Source organism: Sinohyriopsis cumingii, unplaced genomic scaffold (genome assembly GCF_028554795.1).
Source record: "Sinohyriopsis cumingii isolate HCF-2022 unplaced genomic scaffold, ASM2855479v2 utg001276l, whole genome shotgun sequence".
Lineage (NCBI taxonomy): Eukaryota > Metazoa > Mollusca > Bivalvia > Unionida > Unionidae > Sinohyriopsis > Sinohyriopsis cumingii.
Window position 1 is genome coordinate 235,656 of NW_028315977.1, and position 17,637 is coordinate 253,292.

A 17,637-nucleotide genomic window follows, 5' to 3' on the forward strand; every position below is an offset into this window, starting at 1 on the left:
AGGTGTGTGTAATCTTTAGAACAAATCAGATAAGATACAAAAAAGATATGGGAGCTAAATAAAAACTGATGGCCTTCAACCTATATTTACACCAATACTTAAATATGATGTTATGACTTTATTGTCTTAAACTAAGTAACACAAGTCCAAAAGTATAGAGTATTCCAAATGAATTCCTGTTGTGTTCAGAATGAATTCCAATCTTGAAAATGCTGATGTACCAATAGTCTGCAACAGTGTTGATGAATAACAGTCTAGATGTATCACAATGATATAATCCAAAATGTCTCTAAATGAATTCAAAATAATCTCAAAATAGTTATTTAATCTGAAAGTCTTATTGAGCACTGTTTAATTCCAGTAAATAATTTAAATAAATAAATCCTCTCAAATTAAAACAATATAACTAAAAGATTGATTCCACCTCAGATGTTAAGACAAGAATGTGTAATTCTAATATAATTAACCCTATTTTTAAAACACAAGACACAATCAGATGGCCAGGATGAGGGTCAGATTTCCATTAAATTCATTTCCAGAACATTCAAAGTTATAAACAAAGTCAGGTCTCTTACCATAAATTTAATAAAGAACATTTAAAACATCAGGTAGGTCATGTTTTTCACACTGCAATACCAATATCCTGCACTCAGGTCTAATTAATGTAACATGTTTAACTCCAAGTAACATGATCTTACAATACAATCTAAAATCATAGAAAAAAATTAGTTATGTAATATGTTAACAAAAGAATAACTCTGACTCTCTGAAAGAGACTTAGAGATATTTGCAGTGGTACACACAGTCTGATTGCAAACTATACATAATTTCTCATGTGTAAATTTTGGGTTTTCTTACCAAGAGGAGTCACACATGGCCACTAAGGGGCGCTTTTCTGAATACTTGTCTACATGTCCAAGTACTGAAATTAAATACATAATCATTAGTTACTAAGAGAACCAGGGCTACTGCAGGATTCTACTTCAATTTTATTCTTTTAACATACAAGTCAAATGTCAGCTGGTACCATAGAATTCCACCTAATGATTCCCTTCTTTTTTAAGAACACCCCACTAAAACCATGAACAATTCAGAGAACCTTAAGTCTGTCTCAGTATTTAGTACATCTCATTACTATGGCAACTTCATTACAAAGACAACTTTTCTCAAGTTCTATGATTGGTCTTCTTTATGAAGCATTTCTGCATAGGGAAAGAAATGCTAAATAAATTTGTCTAAATAGATTTAGATACATGCAGTAAAACATGTAATTGTTCAAAAGAAAAAACAATTTTCAAAATATCCACGTGTTACTTTCATTATGTAAGCATTCTTAATGCACAAAATAACCCATCATAAACAGTCTTCAATACCTGTCAGGTCTGCCCTCCATTCCACAACACCCTTTAGGGAAAGTGTCTAAACCATATTTTGGGGTAAATGGTTTGGTTTGGTTCTGTGGATGTAACACCATTCTTCAGTACATGATAGGATATGCATGACAGCCAGTATACCTTATGGAGGAAGAACCCAGGAAAACCCTGGGAAGAACCAACATCCCATGAGAAACAACTGGCAAGCTTTCTAACATACCCACATTGGCCAAGTTGAGACTCAAACCCACATGGACAGAGGTGAGATTTCAAAGGATCTAAAAAGGTGAGTGTCTCAGACCACATAACCTCCTGGGGCCCCCTTTTGGGGTAAAACTTCAATATACAGTACTAATAATTTTGTACCTGGACATTAAAAAATTACAATAAATTATACAATTTAGAGAGAGCACTATCTTATAACTTACATGTATCTTTGATTACAAAATAAAAATCATGAAGTTATCAGAGATGGCACTGGCTTTTAAAAAGTTGTCTCCACAAAAATAGCCAGCCTCAATATTTTGTCACAAATTTTTAAATTCATGATACAGTACTATCCATTTATCTTGACATCCTTGGAACCAACGTTATATTATTAACATAAGCAGATGTTTAGATAATTGGGGGTGGGGACTGAAAATAAATTGAAATTTTGCATACAAGTTAAATTTTTACAACTCAGAGATGACCTGTTGTCAGTGACTAGGATTTAGGCATAGAAAAATATATGGAAATTTTGATTAAATGACGACAACTAGTCTGAAATACACTTATCTATTGACAACTTATTTTTGTGTAGTACACTCCATGTGTTAAATAATATACATGCATATGAAGAATCCATGAATTCAAGTATTTGATCATAATTGAAAATCCATGTATCACTATCAGTCAAATCCCACTAGAAAACACAACTAAAACATGTATATAAAAAACAGTGGTCCTCGTATGATCTATATCCCATTGTCAACAAACATTTCCTAAAACAATTCACTGTGACATTTATTATCTATTTAACACGTGGCTGTATAGTTGTTTATATGCTAAATGTACATGCTCTTAAATTGGCCTAGATTTTGGTCAGCTTGAGACAACTACCATGATGCTGAGGCTACCAAGGGGATGAGGCTATTCATAGGGAAATGGAAACATTTGAACAAATTAAAAAGTTCTTGCAAAATGTCCCACCTTCATTTAACCTGATGGCCAGATATCTATTATGTCAAAGTATTGGAACTTTAATTTGGGTTTTAAACTGCCATTGGTAGCGATTGTAAGCATGAACTTTTTTGTTGCAAACAGAAAACTTTCACAGCACAATAAATATGTTTTGTTGCTGGTTTTCTTTGATGAAAGGTCTTCGGTTTGCATAAGTGGATTATGAAATAACAATGCCATGTTAGGGTGGTTTGTCAATATGAAAAAATGATTTTTTATGTAACAAAAGATTCAGATGAAATTTTATATCCAAGTTTGCTGCTTTTTCTGTCATGGTGCTTTTGAATTTCTCAACTCCTAACCCAAGACTGTATATACAATTTTTAACAGCAAAAAATAATGTTGCAAAAAAGATCACCAGATGGTATATTTTGTCTCCAATAAAGAAAACAAATAATAATTTACAATATTGGTGAAGCCCAGCACGACCCTGAGTTATTATTAACAGACATAAAGACTTCAGGGAATTATTAAATATATCACAAATATATTTGGTATTTTATAGCACAGCAAAACAAGTAGGTTACTTAGTGGTGAAGCAGCTGAAATAAAGTGTCTTGCCACAGAACACAAAAGGTCTGAACCTGCACTCTTTTTGGTCACAAGTCCATTGCATTAACCATTCATGCAAAACCTCAATTATTTTTGCCTGTCTTTTTTGGTCACAAGTCCATCACATTAACCACTCATGCAAAACCTCCATTAGTTGCCACTCTTTTTGGTCATGAGTTATCACATTAACCACTCATGAAAAACCTCCACTGTTGCCATTTTTGGTCATGAGTTCATCACATTAAATACTCATGTAAAACCTCCATTAGTTACCTCTCTTTTTGGTCATGAGTTCATCACATTAACCACTAATGCAAAACCTCCCTTATTTGCTCTCTACATCCTTCCTTAAGCACACATGGAATCAATTGCTTGCTACATTACAATGTCATTTTTCATACATTTTTTGTACAAAATCAATCATCAAATTCAAAATTTTGTGGCCAATAAAACTTTTAAAGCTTGGCATACTAAGACTTTTCTATCATCTAAGAATCTGTTATCAATTATGTTAAAAAAATTACCTTAGTTATTAATTCATAATAAAAATAATAAAACAATGCATAGGGGGCCCCAGAGTGGCCTAAGGCGCTCTCCATTATGGATCACTGCCATCTCACCTCTGTCTGCCTGCGTTCTAGTCTCGGAATCGGCCAATGTGGGTATGTGAGAAAGCTTGCCAGTAGCTTCTCGTGGGTCGGTGGTTCTTTCTGGGGTTTTCCTGGGTTCTTCTTCCACCATTAATACTGGCCGCCATGTATAGCCTATCATGTGCTGAAAAATGGCGTCAACCCCTACAACAACAACAACAAAAAAAAAAATGCATAAAACAAAAGACAATACAATGTATTTCTTGTGAGATAATGACATGAGATAATTAATACTGAGTCCATGGAAAGAAGGAAAGTAGTAATGAAGGATTATAACATCGTACAAAAACAACATAGTATCTCACATTGATCTGGGGATGGTAGTATTCGCAGAATTTTGACTGGTCCCTGTCTCAGTGACATCACTTCCTGAGCTTCACCCTTTGGCTGGAACAGATACAAGTAAATGAATGCAGAATATCAAGACTGCTTTGCTGTTTTTCAGCTGGAAATAATCATGTATGAATGCCTCTAATTACTTGACTAGAAGTAAACACAAAAAGAAATTTCAAACATTATATGTATACACATTTTGCTATTTCTCCTATCATAAACCATGATATCTGAACAAATAACTTCCTTAGCATATTTTTCTTTAGCTAGAGGGAACTGCAAATTCTCGTATATAAGGATAAAGATTGCTCTAATCAAGTACCAATGGGAACAAATGGTCATACTAAAATACAACCATGCCTTATTCAAGTTGTTGTTGTTGTAGGGTTTAACGCCATTTTTCAGCACATGATAGGCTATACATGGCAGCCAGAATTAATGGTGGAGGAAGAACCCCGGAAATCCCCGGAAAGAACCACGACCCACGAGAAGCTACTGGCAAGCTTTCTCACATACCCACATTGGCCGAATCCAAGACTCGAACACATGCAGACAGAGGTGAGATGGCAGTGATCCGTAACGGAAAGCACTTTAGACCACTCGGCCACTCTGGGCACCCCTATTCAAGTACCAGTGGAGTCAAATGGTCATACTAAAACATAACCATGCCTCAGAACTTGATCAATGTCAGTTGTTAACTGGTCCAATTTGTAAAACACCCATTGTAATGAGCTTTCAGCATTTCAAGTTTCCAACACTTGCTTAAAGCCAAGATAAAACAGATCTGATGTAATTTGCACTTGTCTAGAGTATGGACGAACAGATCATGTGATTTTGACATGTCCAGAACATTACAGAAAAGGTTATGTAATTTTCACTTGTCCTGAACAAGAAAGATCTTATGGGATTTTCACTTGTCCAAATGATGACAGAACAGATCATGATTTTCTCTTTTCCAGAACACAGAACAGATGATATGTGATTTTCAATTGTCCAAAGCATGACAGAACAAATCATACGATTTTATCTTGTCTAGAAAACGATAGGACAGATCATGTCATTTCACTTGTCCAGAACATGACAGAACAGATCATGTGATTTTGACTGGTCTGGAACATGAAAGAACAGATCATGTGATTTTCAATCATCAAACTTAAAGCACTCTTTGGAAAAAAAATTATTTTTAGACTGAAAGCAAAGATGCTCCAGAAAAATTTGATAACTCAAATGACAAAATGCGATTTTTGTTGAGCCTGAATCAAGTACAATGGAAATACAATTAATCTGCAACAGCACTCTGAGAAAAAATATGGAACTATCATTAATGCAGGTGCACCTGCAACACATGCTAAACCACCACAAGTTCAACTGACACTGACCAAATGTTGACAGACAAAACATTAGAAAGTCATTTAAATCACACATGCTATAGCTGAATATCATGAGTCAGATTTGCTACAGCTGAATAACACGAGTTAGAGAGTTGCTATAGCTGAATAACATGAGTTAGAGTTGCTATAGCTGAATAACATGAGTTAGAGTTGCTATAACTGAATATCATGAGTTAGAGTTGCTATAGCTGAATAACATGAGTTAGAGTTGCTATAGCTGAATATCATGAGTTAGAGTTGCTATAGCTGAATAACATGAGTTAGAGTTGCTACAGCTGAATAGCATGAGTTAGAGTTGCTATAGCTGAATATCATGAGTTAGAGTTGCTATAGCTGAATAACAGGAGTTAGAGTTGCTATAGCTGAATATCAAGAGTTAGAGTTGCTATAGCTGAATATCATGAGTTAGAGTTGCTATAGCTGAATAACATGAGTTAAATTTGCTACAGCTGAATATCATGAGTTAGATATGCTATAGCTGAATATCATGAGTTAGATTTGATATAGCTGAATATCATGAGTTAGAGTTGCAACTGCTTCCATAGTCAAGACTGAAGCATTTAGAAAGATTCTAAAACAATAGTGAAACCTACATTACACTGTTCCAGGAAGGGCATACATTACTGATGCTTACATTCCAAAAATGTATAACAAAAACAACAAAGGAGACTTGTATGACTGTCACAATGCATTGGTGATGAAAGAACACAATAAAATTATGTGCTTCACATATGCAGACTTCTTGAAAAACACATGGGCAAATTTCTGTCACAAGAACAACAAAAGTATGCCAATAAATTGCTTTGAAAATGCCCTCCTGTTTTAACTAATAATGCTGTATTTGTCCTGGAGACCAATAAATAGCTTTGAAAATGCCCTCCTGTTTTAACTAATAATGCTGTATGTGTCCTGGAGACCAATAAATGGCTTTTAAAATGCCCTCCTGTTATAACTAATAATGCTGTATTTGTCCTAGAGACCAATAAATGGCTTTTAAATTGCCATCCTGTTTTAACTAATAATGCTGTATTTGTCTTGGAAACCAATAAATGGCTTTAAAATGCCCTCCTGTTTTAACTAATAATGATGTATTTGTCTTGGAAACCAATAAATGGCCTTAAAATGCCCTCCTGTTTTAACTAATAATGCTGTATTTGTCTTGGAAACCAATAAATGGCTTTAAAATGCCCTCCTGTTTTAACTAATAATGCTGTATTTGTCTTGGAAACCAATAAATGGCTTTAAAATGCCCTCCTGTTTTAACTAATACATTTAAATGCTGTATTTGTCCTAGAGACTGCACATTTAGGCTTACGATGTAATGGCAATTACCCTCACACACAATTTAACAGCTGCAAATTGTATACTCCATGTTCTGCAGGCTTTCAAAATTTTTCACAGAATCCAGTTCTCTTGTGTCCTTCGCAAACAAATCCACACATAAGGCACATTCTACATTGTAAACAAGAACTTCAGCAAATTGCAAAGTCCAGTCTGATAAATAATGTTTAGAAAAGGTGGAACTTGACATATTATTCTCTGTCATATCACTGTGACTAACAGACTGTATTCTGTGCAAAACTGGTAAGATAGGTCAATCCAATGTGTGCCATGAACACATCATTTGTGCAATGTATGATTCAATTAGGCACTCAAGATAGGTCTATGCAAGTTTCCGTTCATTCCCTTAAGACTTTAAAGTGTCTCCTTTAGTCTCACTAATTAATCATTAAATCTTAATTATTTATTGATAAATTGAGACCAATAATCAATTAACCAGCCCTAACTGAATCATAGTACTGTATTAAACTGCAAAAATATTCACAAACACTTTTATCTTAAATCAGAATCTGAAAGTCTGACAAATTTACACGTGACCTGAAACAACAACTGCAAAGTCAAGAAGGATAATGCCTAGATACTGACCCTATGGTCAAAGAATTACTTACAAATTTTAACCAAAATCCTTAAAAAAATGCTGACTATTGATATGATGCAATTCTCACGCAAGTGGAATAGACAATAAAATCATATATTTTTCAGACCGATGTCTTCAATGATTCAAATTCAGTAACTTTAAGTGGATATTCACCTAAAAAGGATCTTTCAAGTAATATATTTCAAATAACTTCTAGTACAGCTTTCAATTCCAAGAAATAATAAGGGTTTCATGGAATACATTATCTCTCCTATGACCCATAACGTTATAAACCCCGACTGTATCCGACTTGCAAAAAAGTTATAAAACTTTAGCAGTGAGAATGATCAGACAGCTGCTAACACCAAAATAATGTCTTGAAGTGCTTATGATGGCAAGAATAAATCTTTATGGTTCACTTTGAATCTACCCAAGTTAGTACGCATGTGTGCTTTTTCCTATTGGAACTGCATGCACAATTCTCCTAATGAATTGTCTGGTAGGTAGGCATGCACAGTTCTCCTAATTAGTTGTCTGGAAAGTTGATATCCACAGTTCTCCCAGGGCCCACCCTAGGCCAATGGACTGATTTGACCAAATTAGGCCCCACACTCGCAGAGGCCCTGTGTGTTAGTAACTTTAAAATATTTCTAATGAAAAAAGAAAGTAATTTTAAAGCGATGGAAGAAAATTTTAAGTTCAATATCATATCATATCAATCTTGTTTAAAAATTAAATTCCAAATGCCATGCTCACAAGGTGCCCCACATGCAAATCCAGCTGGCTCAGCCAACATGATTCAGTATTAGGCCCCACAGGTGAGCATAGTTCTCAAGGGAGAAGGCAGTAATAAATTAGTATTTCACATGGAATAGATGTAATAATTATAGATAGGTGTAGTATCCTTATGTACTCACTGTATAAAAAAATCCCCGTAGTAAGTAAATTGGAACTCAGTAAGAAATGTGATTTATCAAGTAAGCAAAAAACCAATTTTGCTATAAGCAAAACAGTTTCAACAAATTAAACTTTTAAGGTCTGTTACAACAGTTAAAATTATGGAATTATCTGCTTTATCAAAATATCTAATTTACTAACTCTGGTAAAATAATAGGCTGAATGTATAAGATAGCGAGACTAATGACCATGCTTGACTTTGTTTAGAAGCTCCTGTCAAATGCATAATGCTGTACTCACTGTTACATGCCAGATCTGAACTCCATTGATGTACCCCAGCACCACTATTATGGGCAAGCCATCTGAATCTGTATATTTGACATCAGGGTTCTTTCCAATATCTGCATATTAACATAGCTGATGTGTTAATATTTCAACATAATATATACATGATTTGAAATACTCAGAAATCTAGGAAAATATGATAACAATATCTTTCACTGTGACTTTGATTGACAATAATTTTAACATTCTGGCTTTAGAAACTTACACAGAACAATGATATATAATAAAATGTTAAAAAAGACATTAGCTACATTTTTCAATTTTTCACAACTTCAAATCTTTTTTCTTAGGTTGAACATGTGCCAAATACAAGATCCAACCAGAAAAATCTACCAATAACCATGCAATGAATTCTCTCTAAGTAACAGTATAACACGTTCCAAACACAATGTTAGGTTCATAGGAGATAAGTTTTGCCCTTTATTTCCCGCAATGTATAATATCTGGCCAAAATTCAACTTCAAATTCCTTATTTCACCTAACTTCTATTTTATAATCCATATATAATCAAACCTGTCCATAGTGAGCATCTATGGAAAAAGGCATAACTAAGCTTTAAACAGAGGGGATCTATGTAAACAGGTTCATCATTCAAAATGGTTTTTTGAACAAATAACATACAATAAATATAATAATATTATTATTATTAGTTTTGTGCACTATCCAACCGAGATATAATATATATACACCCACAAATGTTCCCTCCCAGACTTGTGTTAGGGTTAGGGGTTAGGGTTAGGTGATCTATGTAAACACGTTCATCATTCAAAATTGCTTTTTGAACAAATAACATGCAATATATATATTATTATCTTGTTAGTATTTTTATTATTATTAGTTTAGTGCACTATCCAACTGAGATATATATATATATATATATATACACACACACACACATAAATGTTCTCTGCCAGACTTGTGTTCCATACATGGCAGCTCACATTAATCCATTCCATAAATAAAATCAACACCGACTATTTTGTGCAACATTGTCCCTTTATGGCATCCTTTCTGCCAGAATATTCCTTTCTCCAGAATATGGTAGACTCTGTGAGTGAGACTGCCTACTGATGGATGATCCTGACTTCCACACAAAGAGTAGGGACGTGATTGTATATCTCTGTGCTGCCTGATGTATACTACCACTGACATTTTGTCAAAGGTGATCATAACACAATGCCAACTTTTGAGGCTGACACAACCATCTTGGGCTAGGAAGATAGCCCAAATTTCTAGGCTGTTTATGTGTTACGTGTTTAGGCTCTTTCAAACAGTAACAAGAAAAAAGTGACGACAGCAAGCTTTGTAAAATTTAATAAATAATTTATTTCCCTAGAAAAACAAGGTAAAAATGAGAAAAAGAACTTACGGTTTTACGAATCAAATCCAAAAATAATCCAAGAATTAAAAAAACAGAAGTCCTAGTAATAAAAAGTCCTAATGAAACTGAGTTTGTATCCCGATGAAATCGAAAAAATGATGCATGCTTTGGTCAGTGTCATACTGATGTGTCAACAGTTCTTTCTAAATCACCGAAAATAATATTCCATTTGAATTCTGTATAAATTTCATTACCTGTCTTTGTCCAAAAATTAATTTAGAGCACAAGTATTTACAGGGAAAAATAATCTCTTAGAACCCAAATAATTTGAAGAAAAATAAAATAATTAGCCCAAAAACTGGTCACAACATAAAATAATTTAACTTATCAAGTGTTATGGCAATAATGATTATTATTTCTCAAAACATCAAAAATAAATCTAGTTACAACGCAAAACAGATGTTGGGATGTGGGTCAATCCTCAGGAAAAACATAACTGATACATGTATTTTGTCATATACTCCAAGTACGGCCTTGATTTCACTTTATGAATCTTACACTGAGAAAGAATAAAATTTTTTTTTAAAAAAGTTGTTTACTTCAACTCTTACTGGTTCTGATTCAAGGTCAGGAACTCGGACAGCATTAGATGCAAAATTTCCATTATTAGTTGTTTCCAAAAGAGTCAGGTCAAACAGAACTAAACTGAATTTCTAGACAATGTCAAATCCAGTAAATAAAGTTACATTACAATAGCATGTAATGGAATAAAAAAATTAAACTTACAAAAAAAAAACAATTAAATTAAATCAAATATACATATGTGAAAAGTCACTTCTTTCAGAGACCACAGCTCCTGAAGAACTACCTGCTCTGGCTCCAGGTGTGCACTCAATCCCAAATGTTACATGCCTGCACATAGAAAGGTGTCGGGTTTGTGGCTGTTGTTGTTGTAGGGTTTAACGCCATTTTTCAGCACACAATAGGCTATATATGGCAGCCAGTATTAATGTTGGAGGAAGAACCCGGGAAAACCCTGGAAAGATTCACCAACCCACGATAAGCTACTAGCAAGCTTTCTCACATACTCACATTAGCCGAATCTGAGACTCGAACCCACGCGGACAGAGGTGAGATGGCAGTGATCCATAATGGAGAGAGCTTTAGACCAGTTGGCCACTCGGGGCCCCTTATGGCTGTAATTGGGTCTCTAGTCAGGAACCAATCCCAATCTAGCCACTAACTCAGGTGGTGACAACATTCAGATCTCAGGCCAATAGTGTGTCTTTTTGAGGTCTCCAGTTTGCTATAAGCAGCAAATGGACAAATTGCAAGCTAAGTTTCCACTGTGGAAGAAAATCCAGTTACTTTCAGAAATGCTATTAACAGGACAGGAATTTACATAATAGAGATTTAATGCTACAATATATTTAGCTGAAGACTACTGTTTAATGGGAGAAGTTATTTCATGCAAAACTAAATAATCCACTGTAACAACATTTGAGTGTATACTCAAGTCAAAGGGTTTCACGAATATGGAGCTAGCATCCGTAGCATTCTTTAGTGTACTGAAATGTTCCATTTAATAAAGACATCTGAAAACACCTAGGTGCATAATCTGTTGTGCATGCAGATATGAAACTAAAATTCAAATAGCTCTACATGGTTGATTGTTTCAGGGTTCATACAGAATTCTGAATGACACATTCAGACTTTTCCCAAACTTTAAAAGACCGCAAACATTGATTTCCAAGACCTATTTTCGCTAACATTTTGTATACAAGTTATGTATATGAGAAAATAATGACTGCAAAATACTACAATTATTGTTTAATGATGAAATGAAACTAAACGGGTCATCAAAAGAAAGAAACCAGGAAAACTTGACTTTATCCAAATCTAACAACCTTGGACAATCATATTTGTGATTACGGAAAGAAATTAAAATGTTTGGGTTTATTTCAATTTTCAAAGACTTTTAAAGATCTCAGGGTAATATGCTCAATTTTCCCAAACTTCCCAAACTTTCAAGGTCTTGAAAATGCTACCTCATTTTTCCCAAATTGTCAAAGACCTTCAAAGACCATATGAACCCTGTATTTACTTCCTGTATATCAAGCCAGCTTAATTTAAACTAGAAATGGATTATCAGAAAGAAATGATCCACCACCAAGAAAAGCCTGAAATGCAGGCCAAAGTGACCTACTTATGGTAAAAGGCTATAGTCATCAAGTGATGACCTTACCATTGGAGTCACAATGCTCAAATCTGACCCACTGAATTTTTTCTTTATCTTCTACTCTAGAACTTCCAGAGTAAGCCTGTAAAATAGAATTTACCAATATAAATTAAGTTCATTTTATGAAAAGTTCATATTGGCAACCAACCATTTGGGCTTTTACCCATTCTGGTACAGGTGTTTTCTACAAATGTGTCATACATGTACAAAAAAAAATTTAATCAATATAACATTTTGTTATGCAGAAATACTCTAAATAAAACTGCTTTGACATTACTCCAATCACTACATATGAAAACAAATATTAGGAAATTTCTGCATACAGTGTTTTTACTAAAAGCAAGAGGCTGATTAAATTATCTGCTAATAAAAAATTTCAGCTACCATTTCCTTTCAAGCAAATGCAAATCATTAAACCTAAAATAGTTACAATCCTGAAATACAGGTATGATGACCCTAATACATTTCCCCCAGGGTTTAATTTTTTTTGTTTAAGAACTTTCTTAACCATGCCCTGAAATTGATTTGTGCATCTAATCGAGCTGGATTTGCCCAGTACCTGAAGCACTTAGTACATTATATACATTAATCATTATAATATATAATGTTAAAAAATTTAATTAAAAAAAAAAATTACCAAAGTTAATTCATGCATTCTAATCAAGCTGGTTTAGTCCAGTACTTGAAGTGCTTAGTACATTATATATACTAATCATCATAATAAAAATGTTTTTAAAAAAATACATACCACCCTAATTTTAAAACCAATATAATAGGAAACACATTTTTGTTGGCTTCAAATGGGCCACCTCTCTGAAAGGGAAAGATTGCCTTTTGAAAGAGATGGCATCTTGTGAAGGGGACAAAAAGGTGAAAAGCGTTGCTCTAGTGCAGCATATAGTGCACCTCTAAACAGCAGGTATCCTTTCTTGCCAAAACAATGTCAAGACTTAGAATAGCATTACATATAGTTTGCACATATATATTATTAGTCCTCAACACAACATGAATGAATGGTGACAGTACATGCTATGTACCGGTACAACGTATTGCAGAAAAAGTCTGACTTAGTCACAAAACCATCTTAGAAATCAGAAAAGCTGATTCAAATTTTTTTTGAAAATAAAAAAAACACAATACTAATACAAAAAATAATAATAATAATAATAATGATAATGTTTTTATTTCATGATGGTGACAGAAAACAAACTAATGACCCAATGTAAATTTTACTGGAACAACCACAATATGTTTCAGTTCCACGTCATTCTAATTTATGTGGAAAATATATTTTTTTTATTCTGTTACATCCTGATGTGTGGTTATCTGCATCAATTGAATTCTCCCTAAATTAATGACCACTCCATTATGTTTACACTATTTAGAGAGTTCCACAAGAGTATTATGTAAGTTTCTTTCAACTGTATTTTTATATCATAAAATTTTGTGTCAATGGCATGGATATCAGCCTCAATAATTCCTGTATGCATATATACAACAAACAGTAGTAGCCCTAAAACAGATCCTTGATGTACTCAAGTGTCAAATATTTATCATTTGATGTGGTATTGTTCATGTCAACTTTTGTTTTCTTCCTTTCAAATACGATTTCAACCAATTTAAAGATTAGCTACTTAGCAAGTCTTTAAATGATTTTAATTCCACAAGTAAAATGTTTTAATTTCTCAAGTAAAATGTTATGATCATCAAAAGCTTTCCTAAAACCAAATAACACAACATCTTGATTATCCAAAGCTCTGAGCCATTTTCAAATCATACAGTGAAACTTGTCTTGAAAGACCACCTTTCTTGAGAACATATTCTCAATGCACAAATTTACTGATTATATAGTACTGTGACCTGTTATGAGAGACCACCTGACTTGAGAGAACATAATTTTTTTGGCAGAGTGGGTTGTCTTTCGAAACAGGGTCTACTGTACTAGCAAGAGCCATTTCACATGAATGATTTGGAATAAAGCTTAATTTTCTATCATACAACAGATCATATTCATCCTGGAAACTTTAGACAAGACAGGATGGATAAACATAACATTGTTTATTTCATCGAAAAGAACAGATTTATGATGTGGTTTCACTTTAATCTCCTTCCATTTCCTAAGAAATTTATTTGTTTTTATACTATGACTACATATGCATGTTATAATTTCTGAAATGAAATGTACTGGTATTCATAGTGATAACATCTTCAATAAAATAAGTTCATCATGATATCTTCTTTGAAACAATCAGTTCATTATGACAACATCTTCAATACAATCAGTTCATCATGATAACATCTTCAATACAATCAGTTCATCATGATAACATCTTCGATACAATCAGTTCATCATATTAACATCATCGATACAATCAGTTCATTATGACAACATCTTCGATACAATCAGTTCATCATATTAACATCGTCGATACAATCAGTTCATTATGACAACATCTTCAATACAATCAGTTCATCATCATAACATCTTCGATACAATCAGTTTATCATGATAACATCCTCAATACAATCAGTTCATCATGATAACATCCTCAATACAATCAGTTCATCATATTAACATCATCGATAGTTCATCATGACAACATCTTCAATACAATCAGTTCATTTTGATAACATCTTTGATACAATCAGTTCATCATGACAACATCTTCAATACAATCAGTTCATTACGACAACATATTCAATACAATCAGTTCATCATGATAACATCTTCAATACAATCAGTTCATCATGATAAATCTTCAATACAATCAGTTCATCATGACAACATCTTCAATACAGTTCATCATATTAACATCATCAATACAATCAGTTCATCATGACAACATCTTCAATACAATCAGTTCATTATGACATCTTCAATACAATCAGTTCATCATGACAACATCTTCAATACAACCAGTTCATTATGACAACATCTTCAATACAATCAGTTCATTATGACAACATCTTCGATACAATCAGTTCATTATGATAACATCTTCGATACAATCAGTTCATCATGATAACATCCTCAATACAATCAGTTCATTATGACAACATATTCGATACAATCAGTTCATCAGGATAACAGCTTCAATACAATCAGTTCATCATGATAACATCTTCGATACAATCAGTTCATCATGATAAATCTTCAATACAATCAGTTCATCATGACATCTTCAATACAATCAATTCATCATGATAACATCTTCGATACAATCCGTTCATCATGATAAATCTTCAATACAATGAGTTCATCATGACAACATCTTCAATACAATCAGTTCATCATGACAACATCTTCGATATAATCAGTTCATCATGACAACATCTTCAATACAATCAGTTCATTATGACAACATCCTCGATACAATCAGTTCATCATGATAACATCCTCAATACAATCAGTTCATTATGACAACATATTCGATACAATCAGTTCATCATGATAACATCTTCAACACAATTAGTTCATCATGATAACATCTTCGATACAATCAGTTCATCATGATAAATCTTCAATACAATCAGTTCATCACGATAAATCTTCAATACAATCAGTTCATCATGACAACATCTTCAATACAATCAGTTCATCATATTAACATCGTTGATACAATCAGTTCATCATGACAACCTTCTTCAATACAATCAGTTCATTATGACAACATCTTCAATACAATCAGTTCATTATGACAACATATCCGATACAATCAGCTCATTATGACAACATATTCGATACAATCAGTTCATTATGACAACATCTTCGATACAATCAGTTCATCATGACAACATATTCGATACAATCAGTTCACCATGATAACATCTTCAATACAATCAGTTCATCATGATAACATCTTCAATACAATCAGTTCATCATGACATATTTGATACAATTAGTTCATTATGATAACATCTTCAATACAATCAGTTCATCATGACAACATCTTCGATACAATCAGTTCATCATGACAACATTCAATACAATCAGTTCATCATAACAACATCTTCGATACAATCAGTTCATCATGATAACATCTTCAAAACAATCAGTTCATTATGACATGTTAGATACAACCAGTTCATCATGATAACATTTCGATACAATCAGTTCATCATGATAACGTCTTTGATACAATCAGTTCATCATGATAACATCTTCAATACAATCAGTTTATTATGATAACATCTTCGACACAATCAGCAACAGTAACATCATATTTATTTTGATGATATTAGTTTTACTGATGCATACATCATTATTTTCTTATGATGCACCAAATATTTTAATAATAAGAATGATCTTTACCATCTTCAAGCTCTTTAAACACTTTACAAATGCTTCCTGGTTTCTATTTAAATTCATGGGGCCCCGAGTGGTCTAAAGCATTCTCCGTTACGGATCATTGCCATCTCACCTCTGTCTGCGTTGGTTCGAGTCTCGGATTCAGCCAATGTGGGTATGTGAGAAAGCTTGCCAGTAGCTTCTCGTAGGTCGGTGGTTCTTTCCTGGGCTCTTCCTCCACCATTAATACTGGCCACCATGTATAGCCTATCGTGTGCTGAAAAATGGCATTAAACCCTACAACAACAGCAACAACATTTAAATTCATCAATCAGTTGCTGATAATGTGATTGTTTTCATAACATTATGTGCCTTACATCATTTCTCATTATTTTCTATTATTTAGTACATTACAACCTATCTTGAAAGGCTACCCCTTCTGCTCCCAAACTATGGTCTCTCAAGACGTGATCTCTCATTACAGGTGATAATACTATATAATCAATCAATCTGTGCTTTGAGGACAGTCTCTCAAGACAGGCCATCTTTTATAGCAGTGGTCTTTCAAGACAGTTTTAACTATATCTCCCAGAGCTTTATATTGATCATGTTTTTACTGCTTGTATGATTTCTGGTATAAACCAGTTTGATTGATAACACGTTTAACTCCATGCTTTTTCAAAGAAGTCTGCCTATCTATAAAGAGTGAATACCAAGAATCGAAAGTATAATTGACCTCATCAAACATTTCTATAATATCACATGAAACACACTTTAACACCTCTTGGAACCTCTTCTCATTCAAATTTTTTAAATCACTATATGAAAGTTTATGGTGAGATGATTTGAGAGTGAAGCACTGGTCTTGCATGTCAGAAATGTTGGATAATGGTCACTCAGGTCAACAGAGGGGACATTAATAAACAGCATCTTACTGGAGGAATAGGAATATAGTCAATTACAGTTTGGCAGTGTCCAGGAACCAAACTTCAATTTACACGATGAACTGGTCCAAATGAGGAAATGTAACTGAGCCAGTAATTTCTAATTTGTGGATTTAGTAAGTCCCTGTTAATGTGACCAATGGGGAATAATTCCTTTTTTTACAT

General features: G+C 33.5%; 1 protein-coding gene across 7 annotated transcripts in view; it reads right to left on the reverse strand.

The window, feature by feature from the left end:
* LOC149772680 (BCAS3 microtubule associated cell migration factor-like) overlaps window positions 1-17,637 on the reverse strand; it is a 161,874-nt gene that overhangs the window by 138,097 nt on the left and 6,140 nt on the right. For all 7 annotated transcript variants that reach the window (XR_016417618.1, XR_016417617.1, XM_089947487.1 and 4 more), the window contains exons 3-6: window positions 12,247-12,322; window positions 8,636-8,736; window positions 4,102-4,183; window positions 859-922 (exon numbers count right to left, since the gene is read on the reverse strand). Coding sequence is in view for 5 of the 7 variants with exons in the window: in XM_089947487.1 (XP_089803613.1) it covers window positions 859-922; window positions 4,102-4,183; window positions 8,636-8,736; window positions 12,247-12,322 (323 nt within the window). In the remaining 2 variants the exon portion in view is untranslated. The remainder of the gene's footprint in view (window positions 1-858; window positions 923-4,101; window positions 4,184-8,635; window positions 8,737-12,246; window positions 12,323-17,637) is intronic.